This window comes from Aethalodelphis obliquidens, unplaced genomic scaffold (genome assembly GCF_003676395.1).
Source record: "Aethalodelphis obliquidens isolate GAN/ISIS:26980383/991018 unplaced genomic scaffold, ASM367639v1 scaffold4, whole genome shotgun sequence".
NCBI classification, from domain to species: Eukaryota; Metazoa; Chordata; class Mammalia; order Artiodactyla; family Delphinidae; genus Aethalodelphis; species Aethalodelphis obliquidens.
Genome location: NW_020837948.1, coordinates 64,960,470 through 64,973,763, shown reverse-complemented (window position 1 = coordinate 64,973,763; position 13,294 = coordinate 64,960,470). Strand labels below are relative to the sequence as shown.

At 36.6% G+C, this 13,294-nt stretch overlaps 1 protein-coding gene across 7 annotated transcripts in view; it reads left to right on the top strand.

Moving 5' to 3' along the window:
- Nucleotides 1-13,294, top strand: part of SREK1 (splicing regulatory glutamic acid and lysine rich protein 1) — a 55,830-nt gene that overhangs the window by 13,300 nt on the left and 29,236 nt on the right. For 3 of the 7 annotated variants that reach the window (XR_003431665.1, XM_027100965.1, XM_027100964.1), the window contains exons 3-6: nucleotides 421-536; nucleotides 10,906-11,070; nucleotides 11,215-11,393; nucleotides 12,584-12,714. Coding sequence is in view for 6 of the 7 variants with exons in the window: in XM_027100965.1 (XP_026956766.1) it covers nucleotides 421-536; nucleotides 10,906-11,070; nucleotides 11,215-11,393; nucleotides 12,584-12,714 (591 nt within the window). In the remaining variant the exon portion in view is untranslated. Of the gene's footprint in view, nucleotides 1-14; nucleotides 139-420; nucleotides 537-10,905; nucleotides 11,071-11,214; nucleotides 11,394-12,583; nucleotides 12,715-13,294 lie in introns of those variants that run through there. The other 4 variants (XM_027100969.1, XM_027100968.1, XM_027100966.1 and 1 more) reach the window with 3 other exon arrangements.

The window sequence follows — 13,294 nt, the reverse complement described above, 5'->3', positions numbered from 1 at the left end:
CTGTGTGCTATTAGTGATGCAGCCAACACGAACGGTTGTCATGTGTAACACAACTTTCGATCACCGCGAAAACACCGTCCTGGGAAAGCGTCCATGCTTGATATCGTTTGGTTCATGAACATTAAGTTTCCAGTACAGGTGACCCATAGCTCAAAGTGTTAAATAATTGTCTACATTATTCAATTTTTAAAATAATATTCCATTAATGAGATTGTTAGTCTTTGAAGTTTTGCTCACTTTTATTTTTCCTAGTAGAGCAGGGTAAAAGGAAAGACTTAAGTTCTTATTTATTTCTTTATACGGATCTGATAGATTCATTTATTATTATTATTTTTTAAGTGCAAGGGTAATTGTAAAATCATAGTATAAAGTTTGTGTGGTGTTTCTGCTTTCTTTAATGTTTGGAACTTGCCTCTGCAGGTAAAATCCCAGAGGAAGCCAAAGCTCTCTCTCTATTGGCTCCTGCTCCAACCATGACAAGTCTGATGCCTGGTGCAGGCTTGCTTCCCATACCGACTCCAAATCCCTTAACTACAGTAAGTATGATACACCCTCTTCTAAAGGGAGTGATCATTTAACTGTGTAATTGGTTAAATAAAGAGCTTAGAAAGTTTTTTTTTTTTTTTTAAGAGCTTAGAAAGCTATTTCTATTTTAAGTATTTGTGTTTTTAAATGGAGAGAATTCGAAATATCTGCGTAATTTTTTCCCCACGTAACTGACTTGAACTGCCTTTTGGAATTGCTTATGAAGTAATTGGGGATTCATTTAAATTTGAGAATTGAGATATATTATTCATTAGAAAATCAGTTATTGAAATTCAGCATTTTAGATAGCATAGGGAATTGGAGAATCTAGGTAACTGTATTTCCCAGTTCAGGAGGACTAAATCCATTTGAAAAATTTGAAATGATTTACACCGTTGGTAATGGGAAAAATATCTCAGAGAAGCATTTGTCTGATACTGAGAAAATGTAACATGGTAAAAACATGGCAAAAATATTTTTCATTAGCAGAATTAAATAGTAATTTAATGCCTCATTTGTGATTTCCAAGTGGTGTCAAAAAAAGATTTGCTGTTACTGGGTTCTTGGTTTATATAAAAGATTCTGGTCATTTATTTTAAATAAGAGTCATTTTTTTTCAAAAATAAATCCAAGACAAATACAGAACTCACATTAATTGAAAGCTGTGTTTTACTTTTTGGTACTGGATTCTTAGGGAGTGAACCAGTAAACTTTATGATTATAGTTTATCCAAGTTATAAAAGTGCTTTTTGAAACTTGGAAGTGCAAAATTTTAGGATTTTCACATGGCACTATTCTGCTGGAGACCTGTATTGTGATCCATGGGAGGAAAATGCCTTTTATTTTTTATTTTATTTTAATATCTTTATTGGAGTATAATTGCTTTACAATGTTGTGTTAGTTTCTGCCATATAACAAAGTTGTGTTAGTTTCTGCTGAATCAGCTGTACGTATACATATATCCCCATATCCCCTCCCGCGTCTCCCTCCCGCCTTCCCTATCCTACCCCTCTAGGTGGTCACAAAGCACGGAGCTGATCTCCCTGTGCTTAGCGTCTGCTTCCCACTAGCTGTCTGTTTTACATTTGGTAGTGTATATATGTCAGTGCCACTCTCTCACTTCGTCCTAGCTTACCCTTCCCCCTCCCCGTGTCCTCTATTATCTACGTATGCTTTATTCTGTCCTGCCCCTAGGTTCTACAGAACCTTTTTTTTTTTTTTTTAGATTCCCTATATATGTGTAAGCATACGGTATTTGTTTTTCGGTTTCTGATTTACTTCACTCTGTATGACAGACTCTAGGTCCATCCACCTCACTACAAATAACTCAATTTTGTTGCTTTTTTTTTTTTTTTTTTTGCTGTACGGGCCTCTCACTGTTGAGGCCTCTCCCATTGCGGAGCACAGGCTCCGGACATGCAGGCTCAGCGGCCATGGCTCATGGGCCTAGCTGCTCCGCGGCATGTGGGATCTTCCCAGACCGGGGCACGAACCCGTGTCCCCTGCATTGGCAGGTGGACTCTCAACCACTGCGCCACCAGGGAAGCCCTCTATTTTGTTTCTTTTTATGGCTGAGTAATATTCCATTGTATATATGTGCTGCATCTTCTTTATCCATTCATCTGTTGATGGACACTTAGGTTGCTTCCATGTCCTGGCTATTGTAAATAGTGCTGCAGTGAACATTGTGGTACATGACTCTTTTTGAATTATGGTTTTGTCAGGGTATATGCCCAGTAGTAGGATTGCTGGGTCGTATGGTAGTTCTATTTTTAGTTTTTTAAGGAACCTCCATACTGTTCTCCATAGTGGCTGTATCAGTTTACATTCCCACCAACAGTGCAAAAGGGTTCCCTTTTCTCCACACCCTCTCCAGCATTTATTGTTTGTAGATTTTTTGACGATGGCCATTCTAACTGGTGTGGGGTGATACCTCATTGTAGTTTCGATTTGCATTTCTCTAATGATTAGTGGTGTAGAGCATCCTTTCATGTGTTTGTTGGCAATCTGTATATCTTCTTTGGAGAAATGTCTATTTAGGTCTTCTGCCCATTTTTGGATTGGGTTGTTTGTTTTTTTGATATTGAGCTGCATGAGCTGCTTGTATATTTTGGAGATTAATCCTTTGTCAGTGGCTTCGTTTGCAAATATTTTCTCCCATTTTGAGGGTTGTCTTGTTGTCTTGTTTTGGTTTCCTTTGCTGTGCAAAAATTTTTTAAGTTTCATTAGGTCCCGTTTGTTTATTTTTGTTTTTATTTCCATTTCTCTAGGAGGTGGGTCAAAAGTGATCTTGCTGTGATTTATGTCATAGAATGTTCTGCCTATGTTTTCCTCTAAGAGTTTTATAGTGACTGGCCTTACATTTAGGTGTTTAATCCATTTTGAGTTTATTTTTGTGTATGGTGTTAGGGAGTGTTCTAATTTCATACTTTTACATGTAGCTGTCCAGTGAAAGATAAGGTGACCATATGTGTGTGGGTTTAGCTCTGCGCTTTCTGTCCTGTTCCGTTGATCTATATTTCTGTTTTTGTGCCAGTAGTATACTATCTTGATTACTGTAGCTTTGTAGTATAGCCTGAAGTCAGGGAGCTTGATTCCTCCAGCTCTGTTTTTCTTTCTCAAGATTGCTTTGGCTTTTCGGGGTCTTTTGTGTTTCCATACAAATTGTGAAATTTTTTGTTCTAGTTCTGTGAAAAATGCCATTGGTAGTTTGATAGGGATTGCATTGAATCTATAGATTGCTTTGGGTAGTATAGTCATTTTCACAATGTTGATTCTTCCAATCCAAGAACATGGTATATCTCTCCATCTGTTTGTATCATCTTTAATTTCTTTCATCAGTGTCTTATAGTTTTCTGCATACAGGTATTTTGTCTCCTTAGGTAGGTTTATTCCTAGGTGTTTTATTCTTTTTGTTGCAGTGGTAAATGGGAGTGATTCCTTAATTTCACTTTCAGATTTTTCATCATTAGTGTATAGAAATGCAAGAGATTTCTGTGCATTAATTTTGTACCCTGCTACTTTACCAAATTCATTGATTAGCTCTAGTAGTTTTCTGGTAGCATCTTTAGGATTCTCTATATAGTATCATGTCATCTGCAAACAGTGGCAGTTTTACTTCTTTTCCAATTTAGATTCCTTTTATTTCGTTTTGTTCTCTGATTGCCATGGCTATAACTTCCAAAATTATGTTGAATAATAGTGGTTAGAGTGGGCAACCGTGTCTTGTTCCTGATCTTAGTGGAAATGGTTTCAGTTTTTCACCATTGAGAGTGATGTTGGCTGTGGGTTTGTTATATATGGCCTTTATTATATTGAGGTAAGTTCCCTCTATGCCTACTTTCTGGAGGGTTTTTATCCTAAATGGGTGTTGAATTATGTTGAAAGCTTTTTCTGCACCTGTTGAGATGATCATATGGTTTTTATCCTTCAATTTGTTTATATGGTTTATCACATTGATTGATTTGCATATATTGAAGAATCCTTGCATTCCTCGGATAAACACCACTTGATCGTGGTGTATGATCCTTTTAATGTGCTGTTGGATTCTGTTTGCTAGTATTTTGTTGAGGATTTTTTCAACTATGTTCATCAGTGATATTGGCCTGTATTTCTCTTTTTTTGTGACATTTTACTCTGGTTTTGGTATCAGGGTCGTGGTGGCCTCGTAGAATGAGTTTGGGAGTGTTCTTCCCTCTCCTATTTTTGGAAGAGTTTGAGAAGGATAGGTGTTGGCGTGTCTCTAAATATTTGATAGAATTCACCTGTGAAGCCATCTGGTCCTAGGCTTTTGTTTGTTGGAAGATTTTTAATCACAGTTTCAATTTCAGTGCTTGTGATTGGTCTGTTCATATTTTCTATTTTTTCCTGGTTCAGTCTCGGAAGGTTGTGTTTTTCTAAGAATATGTCCATTTCTTCCAGGTTGTCCATTTTATTAGCATATAGCTGCTTGTAGTAATCTCTCATGATCCTTTGTATTTCTGCAGTGTCAGTTGTTATTTCTCCTTTTTCATTTCTAATTCTGTTGATTTGAGTCTTCTCCCTTTTTTTCTTGATGAGTCTTGCTAATGGTTTATCAATTTTGTTTATCTTCTCAAAGAAACAGCTTTTAGTTTTATTGATATTTGCTATTGTTTCCTTCATTTCTTTTTCATTTATTTCTGATCTGATCTTTATGCTTTCTTTTCTTCTGCTAACTTTGGGGTTTTTTCTGTTCTTCTTTCTCTAATTGCTTAGGTGTAAGGTTAAGTTGTTTATTTGAGATTTTCCTTGTTTCTTGAGGTAGGCTTGTATTGCTATAAACTTCCCTCTTAGAACTGCTTTTGCTACATCCCATAGGTTTTGGGCTGTCGTGTTTTCATTGTCATTTGTTTCTAGGTTTTTAAAAATTTCCTCTTCAATTTCTTCAGTGATCTCTTGGTTATTTAGTAGTGTATTGTTTAGGCTCCATGTGTTTGCAGTTTTTACAGTTTATTTTTCCTGTAATTGATATCTAGTCTCATAGCGTTGTGGTCGGAAAAGATGCTTGATACGATTTCAGTTTCCTTAAATTTACCAAGGCTTGATTTGTGACCCAAGATATGGTCTATCCTGGAGAATATTCCATGAGCACTTGAGAAGAATGTGTATTCTGTTATTTTTGGATGGAATGTCCTATAAATATCAGTTAAGTCCATCTTGTTTAATGTGTCATTTAAAGCTTGTGTTTCCTTATTTATTTTCATTTTGGATGATCTGTCCATTGGTGAAAGTGGGGTGTTGAAGTCCCCTACTATGATTGCGTTACTGTCGATTTCCCCTTTTATGGCTGTTAGTATTTGCCTTATGTTTTGAGGTGCTCCTATGTTGGATGCATAAATATTTACAATAGTTATATCATCATTTTGGATTGATCCCTTGATCATTATGTAGTGTCCTTCTTTGTCTCTTCTAATAGTCTTTATTTTAAAGTCTATTTTGTCTGATATGAGAATTGCTACTCCAGCTTTCTTTTGATTTCCATTTGCATGGAATATGTTTTTCTATCCCCTCACTTTCAGTCTGTATGTGTCCCTAGGTCTGAAGTGGGTCTCTTGTAGACAGCATATATATGGGTCTTGTTTTTGTACCCATTCAGCCAGTCTGTGTCTTTTGGTTGTAGTATTTAAGCCATTTTACATTCAAGGTAATTATCAATATGTATGTTCCTGTTACCATTCTCTTAATTGTTTTGGGTTTTTTATTTTAGGGCTTTTCCTTCTCTTGTGTTTCCTGCCTGGAGAAGTTCCTTTAGCATTTGTTGTAAAGCTGGTTTGGTGGTGCTGAATTCTCTTAGCTTTTGCTTGACTGTAAGGTTTTTAATTTCTCTGTTGAATCTGAATGAGATCCTTGCTTGGTAGAGTAATCTTGGTTGTAGGTTTTTCCCTTTCATCACTTTAAATATGTCCTGCCACTCCCTTCTGGCTACCAGAGTTTTGCCAAAAGATCAGCTGTTAACCTTATGGGGATTCCTTTGTTTGTAAATTGTTGATTTTCCCTTGCTACTTTTAATATTTTTTCCTTGTTTTTAATTTTTGATGGTTTGATTAATATGTGTCTTGACGTGTTTCTCCTTGGGTTTTCCTGTATGGGACTCTGTGCTTCCTGGACTTGATTGACTCTTTCCTTTCCCATATTAGGGAAGTTTTTGACTATTATCTCTTCAAATATTTTCTCAGTCCCTTTCTTTTTCTCTTCTTCTTCTGGGGCTCCTATAATTCGAATGTTGGTGTGTTTAATGTTGTCCCAGAGGTCTCTGAGATTGTCCTCAATTCTTTTCATTCTTTTATCTTTATTCTGCTGTGCGGTAGTTATTTCCACTAATTTATCCTCCAGGCCACTTATCTGTTCTTCTGCCTCAATTACTCTGCTGTTGATTCCTTCTAGAGAATTTTTAATTTCACTTATTGTGTTGTTCATCATTGTTTGTTTGTTTGTTCTAGGTTCTTTTTAAATGTTTCTTGTATTTTCTCCATTCTATTTCCAAGATTTTGATTCATCTTTACTATCATTATTCTGAATTCTTTTTCAGGTAGACTGCCTGTTTCCTCTTCATTTGTTAGGTCTGGTGGGTTTTTACCTTGCTCCTTCATCTGCTGTGTATTTCTCTGTCTTCTCATTTTGTTTAACTTACTGTGTTTGGGTCTCCTTTTTGCAGGCTGCAGGTTTGTAGTTCCTGTTGTTTTTGGTGTCTGCCCCCAGTGGGTAAGGTTGGTTCAGTGGGTTGTGTAGGCTTACTGGTGGAGGGGAGTGGTGCCTGTGTTCTGGAGGATGAGGCTGGATCTTTTCTTTCTGGTGGGCAGGACTGTATCCGGTGGTGTGTTTTGGGGTGTCTGTGAACTTCTGATTTTAGGCAGCCTCTCTGCTAATGAGTGGGGTTGTGTTCCTGTCTTGCTAGTTGTTTTGCATAGGATGTCCAGAACTGGAGTTTGCTTGTAGTTAAGTGGAGCTGGGTCTTAGCGTTGAGACAGAGATCTCTGGGAGAGCTCTCACCGATTGATGGTGCATAGGGCTGGGAGGTGAAAGTGGTCCAGTGTCCTGAGCACGGCGCTCCCATCTCAGAGGCTCAGGCCTGATACCTGGTCAGAGCACCCTGTCAGCCACATGGCCTGGTATGTGCGGAGTCTCTTGTCTTTTGGGAAGTGTGAGGTGTTCTGCCAGCGTTTGGTAGGTGTTCTGTAGGAGTTGTTCCACATGTAAATTTATTTTTTTATGTATTTGTGGGTAGGAAGGTGATCTCCAGGGTTTATTCCTCCACCATCTGCAAGGTCCTGATCTGTAAATGGTTTTTAATTTAACATCTAATCATTTGAATTGGGATTTCTAAAAATTTTATTTTGGGTATGTTTTGGTATATTTTAAGATTAATTCCTGGATCATCATCTCTTTTCCCCCCTCCTCAGAAAGTATTGTCTTGCTATCTTGAAACTTTTTAGGTTTTATTTATCAAGAAGAGAAAGTTTTTATTATTTAATTTGTTGCTGTGAGGGGAAATGATTCCTTTCAATTCAGCTGTAGATACGGTTTTTTTGTTTTTTGTTTTTGCGGTACGCGGACCTCTCACTGTTGTGGCCTCTCCCGTTGCGGAGCACAGACTCCGGATGCGCAGGCTCAGCGGCCATGGCTCACGGACCTAGCCGCTCCGCGGCACGTGGGATCCTCCCGGACTGGGGCACGAACCCGCGTCCCCTGCATCGGCAGGCGGACTCTCAACCACTGCGCCACCAGGGAAGACCAAGATATGTATTTTTAGAAAGCTTAATTCATGAAGAATAATTTTAGGTAGAAAACAGGGGAAAGGTGGCCCGTGATTTGGCTCCTAGCTACCTCTCTGACCTTTTTTTTCCCTACTGGTTTTCCTGGCTCCCCTCTATTTCAGTCTTATTGGCTTTGTTGATTTTTGGATATGCCAAACATATTTCTGTCTCAGGGCTGTTGTACTTATTTATCCTCTGCCTAGAACATTTGTTTTCCAGACATTGAAAAGTTTTACTCTTTCATAAGAGTGAAACCTTTCATGAGGTTTCTTTCTATTTAAAAATCACATCTCCAGGGAGGCCAAGGTTTCTATGTCAGAAGGCAAAAGTTTTATATCGGGAGTCAGGTCATCTTTACCCCCTCAAACACTGAAAGGGCAACTTAAGTATTTAGGTCCTTTAGACCAGGGCTAGAAAATAGGCTAATCTAAAGAAGGGTAGTTGTATTGTTATAGTGTAGCCACATCCAGTAGAACTTTGTGCTATGATGGAGATGTCTGTATCTCTGCTATCTAGTGTAGAAGCCACTAGCAACATGTGGCTCTTGAGCACTTGGAATGTGGCTAGTGTGACTGAGGCACTGAATTTTAATTAAAATTCAAATAGCCATATGTGATTGGTGATTACCATGTTAAATGACACAAGTGTCGAAGAATGGTACAGTGCAAAGAAGAGAGAGAGAGAGAGAGAGAGACAGGAAAAGTTTCTAAAAACAGGACTGAATGATCTTTAAATTTGAGAAACAAAGGAGTTGGATTAGATGATTTGGAAAGGCCCATTAGAGATCTATAATTGTATGTCCCAGTGAAGAAATGTGTAGGTCAAAGGGATTGACAGCTGGGAATACTAGGAAAGGCCTGTTTTAAATCCATGCAAAACCGACAAATAATAAGACTCATATTTGTGATTTAGCTTAATTGTATATAATAATTCTCTTGCACAGTAGAAAAAAATTTAAGGTATGACCCTCAATCATCTGTGAATGTTAGACTATCAAAGACATGGGAGGGGAAAAAGGAGTGTGATTAGACGCAACATGTGGAGGGAGGCTAGGCCATTCACCTGTTTTGAACTAAGGTATTTTCTATAACATTATGGTAACTTGAAATGGTGACAGCAAAAAATATAAGATCTGTTAGTAGCAAGATACCACAGATTGTAATAAATACTATGAAGGAAAAAAACCAGAGTGGTGTAGTAGAGAGTAAATGAGGCTCTACGTAAGGTGAGGGAAAGCCTCCTGGAGAGGGTGATTGACCTGGCAGTTGAAGGATTCAGCCAGCAGAAGCTAGGGGAAGAGCTTTCTAGGGCCGAAGGAATGCCAAGTGAGAAACCCTAAAGTGAGAAAAACTTGTGTGTTCCAGGTGCAGAATGGTTGTGAAGGCAGGGTGGCGGGGTCGGGGGGCAGCAGGGTAGTAGGTGTTTTGAGATTGGAGGGATAGATAGGGCACTGATGATGTAGGGCTATTTAGACCACAGAAGGAAGTTTGAATTTTATTCTAAAGGGTTTTAAGCGGGGGTAAAACTTGATTTGACATGTTTTGAAACGATCACACATGGGTTGCTATGGTAAGCATAAGTGATACTTATTTCATAAACTAGTATTTTCACCTTTAGGAAGTGTTATTACTTAACATTTGTTAAATTTTAGTAGCTTTGCAACAATATAACAGTATATAGTCAGTTAACTTATTTGACTTAAATTGCAAAAGTGGAAATGAAAGTTGCAGTTTTTTTTTTCCTTGAAAAGTCTTGTGAATTCTGCAAAATTTTTCATTTTCAAATTCTGAGATCTATCTTTTCAGTTTAAATTCACATTAAAAATGTGTTTCTTAATGCTTGAACTAAAACTGATTTTAGTAATGTTATGAAAGATCATTCAAAGGTTTTTATCTTTTTCCTACCGTAGTATAAGTAAGGGTTTAATATTTTAGGTTTCTTTTCTTAGGTAAACTTTGTCCCTGCTTTAATTTTAGTCTGTGCATGGTGGTACCCTGGTTTTACCACGTGTTAGCTGAGTATCTTTGGGAAAATTATTTTCTGTAAGACTTTGTCTTTATCTGTGAAATTGGTGTAATAGTAATATCTATCTCTTAGGGCTGTTCTGAGAATTGAGTTAATAACCTAGCAAAAATTAGGTGCTTTGATTATTGTTAAGTATTAGGAATTCACAGTGTTGTTGAATGCCCGAGGTACAGTTGATTCTCATTATTTGTGAATTCTGTATTTGTGAATTCACATACTAGCTAAAATTTATTTGAAATCTCAAAATCGGTACTTGTGGTGCTTTTGTGGTTATTCATCAACACAAATAGAATGAGGAGAAAGTTGAGTTGCTTGATACGTTCATTCCCAGATGAGTTCAAACAGAGCAACGCTCTGCCTTCTTATTTCAGCTCTAATGGTGTAAATAACTTTTTTGTGTGTGGTGTGTCGAGTGTCATGTTTTTTGCATTTTTGTGCTTTATGTTGGTCATTTTGCTCTTTAAATTGGCCCCCAGCATAGTGCTAAAGTTTTGTCTAGTGTTCCTAAGTGTTGGAAGCCTGTGATGTACCTTACAGAGAAAATTCTTATGTAAGATAAGGTTCATTCAGGCATGAGCTGATCATGCTGCTGGTCATGAGTTTAATGTTAATGAATCAATAATATATACTAACTAAGGTATTTTTAAACAGAAGCACACATAAAACAAGGTCATATATTTATCACTTGATGAAAGTGTTATGACCAGAGGCTCATAGGAACCTAGCCCTGTGTTTTTTTCCCTAGGAGCAGCGATTTCAGTATTTAATAATTCAGTCTTCATGGCAAACTTTATTGGACATAAGTACTACAGATAATGAGAATGGACTGTTTGTTTTTAGTGTCAAGTTTAGAAGTAATTAAAATACCCAGATAGTTAAGAAATATGTTGTATTTCTAATTACATTGAAAACTACTGTGACCTTACTCTGAATAATTCAGATATATACCTGGCTTAAATTAGGAGTCCCTAGTCTCTTCCCATTCTTACTGAGTTGATCAATATTCTTCAAGATTAGAGAATGGTAATTTTTGACACTAATAGAAAATATCTGCTCTGTTTTTTTTTTAATTTTTTTATAGCTGGGTGTTTCCCTTAGCAGTTTGGGAGCTATACCAGCAGCAGCACTAGACCCCAATATTGCAACACTTGGAGAGATACCACAGCCACCACTTATGGGAAATGTGGATCCTTCCAAAATTGATGAAATTAGGAGAACAGTCTATGTTGGCAATTTGAATTCCCAGGTAACTAATATAAGAAGAAATTGAGTGGTGGGACCTCTTATTCCTTTCCCTTTATTAAAAATCGTATCAATTGATAAAGTAGTATTTACCTGAATTTTTTTAAAGAAGAATATACTTTATTAAAGTGTTACTTTGTTTCTTCAGACAACAACAGCTGATCAGCTACTTGAATTTTTTAAACAAGTTGGAGAAGTGAAGTTTGTGCGGATGGCAGGTGATGAGACTCAGCCAACTCGGTTTGCTTTTGTGGAATTTGCAGACCAAAATTCTGTACCAAGGGCCCTTGCTTTTAATGGAGTTATGTTTGGAGACAGGCCACTGAAGTAAGAAACACTAAACAAAGAAATTTTAATGATTTTGAAAAAATTTTGTGGTTTTGATGTAATGCAGTTTTTTTTTTCTTTTTAATAGTAATTGGCAATTTGTGGAAAGGAAGACTTTGTGTTAAGTATAAATGAAACACATGAGATATTTACCATTTTAGCCTATAAATTAAAGTTACATTTGAAGACATCTTATTTTCTATTTCATAAGGTCTAATTTAAAGTTAACATTTTTATACCGTACATATTGATTGTAGGTCTTTTTCCATAAGCTTTAACAAGTTAGGTTGGTTTTGCATTATTACACTAGACTAATGGGCAGTTTAACATATGGGTAGAACTTACAGTAATATAGTAATAAGAATTTTGGTAAATCCAAAATTTCAGGAAGAATGTACCCAGAAATGTTTTAAATTATACATTTTAAGGTTTGCTCACGTCCTTGTTTGCAAAATGAAAAGTTGATGTAGCCTTTCAGGTACTCAAGACCAGAAATTCTATTTCATGCACATTATCGAGGCACCAATTTTATCTGAATTCTGTAGATAATTGCCTTAATTATATAGTTTGATCAGGAGTCTGCTATTAAGGGATAAGAAACTGTTCTTAGTGAATGCTGTGTTTTCACCATGGTAAAGGGAGACACACCAAATTCATTTATGTGCATCAGAGAAACCACTGTTACCCATAAAGGAAGAGTTTTATCAGATTCCTCCCATATTTGAAACTGTATGACGAGGCCATGGTCCAGGGTGGATTAAAATGGTGCACATGATATATAGGTTCCCTTTCATCCTCCCAGGGTGCAGAGGTTATCAACAAAATTTTATAATCTTAGAAGTGATTCATTTTAATATTGGTGTCACCATTTTAATTTATTATAACTCTAAGCTGTGAGGAGAAGCGGTTGTCCTGGCCTATTTAGGTTGTTAAAGAAGTTAGCTAGGGTTCAGTTTTTCTTTTTTTCCCTTGCTTTTTGCCTTTGTTAGCAAGAGATGATGGCAGATGGGAATGAGATAAATCATGGTTTTGAGGTTGGTTTTGGTTATTCTGTATTTAGCTATATTATTCTAAATGTGCTTTTGAGATGTCCTCAGATTTGTAAATATCTGTATCATATAAACAATTAGTTGTTTCATGTTTTGTAAAATATGGTGTGTATTTGTGATATGCTAATATTTTTAATTTAGAATAAATCACTCCAACAATGCAATAGTAAAACCCCCTGAGATGACACCTCAGGCTGCAGCTAAGGAGTTAGAAGAAGTAATGAAGCGAGTGCGAGAGGCTCAGTCCTTTATCTCAGCAGCTATCGAACCAGGTAAGGCCATAGCGTTGTTACATAGGTCATAGTTGAAGATCATAGAATCTTAGAACTGGAAGGAATTTTAGAAATTATCTGTTCAGTCCCTTCATTTTACAAACAAGAAGACTGAAACTCAAGAAAGAGTAAGTGACTTAACTAGTGTTAAAGGTTGAAGAACTATTTAGCACAAATATCTTTTTCCATGATACTGAATTGAGGTACATTAGCTTGAGTTAATCACTTCTTTATATTTTAATAGCAAAATCAGTACGCAGAACTGATTTGCTTAAAGCAAAGTGTAAATATTATTGTGAGGCTAAAGACAAGAATAAATATATTTTAAATGTTATGATTAAGCAGATTCACTTTTCCTTCAAAGTTTTAATTTTAAAAATAGAAAAGAGAGCCCATGAGTTAGGAAAACTACAGAGTCTGTTTTAGCATGGTAAAGGAACACCCTTTCAAACTTTTGTGTTGCTAACTAAAATTAGAAATCCAACCTAAAAATGTCTAGATGGTTTTTTACATTTGATCAAATTTTCTAAATTAGAATTTAAGCTTCAATTCTAGGAAAATAAATGGAAAAAGGATTTAA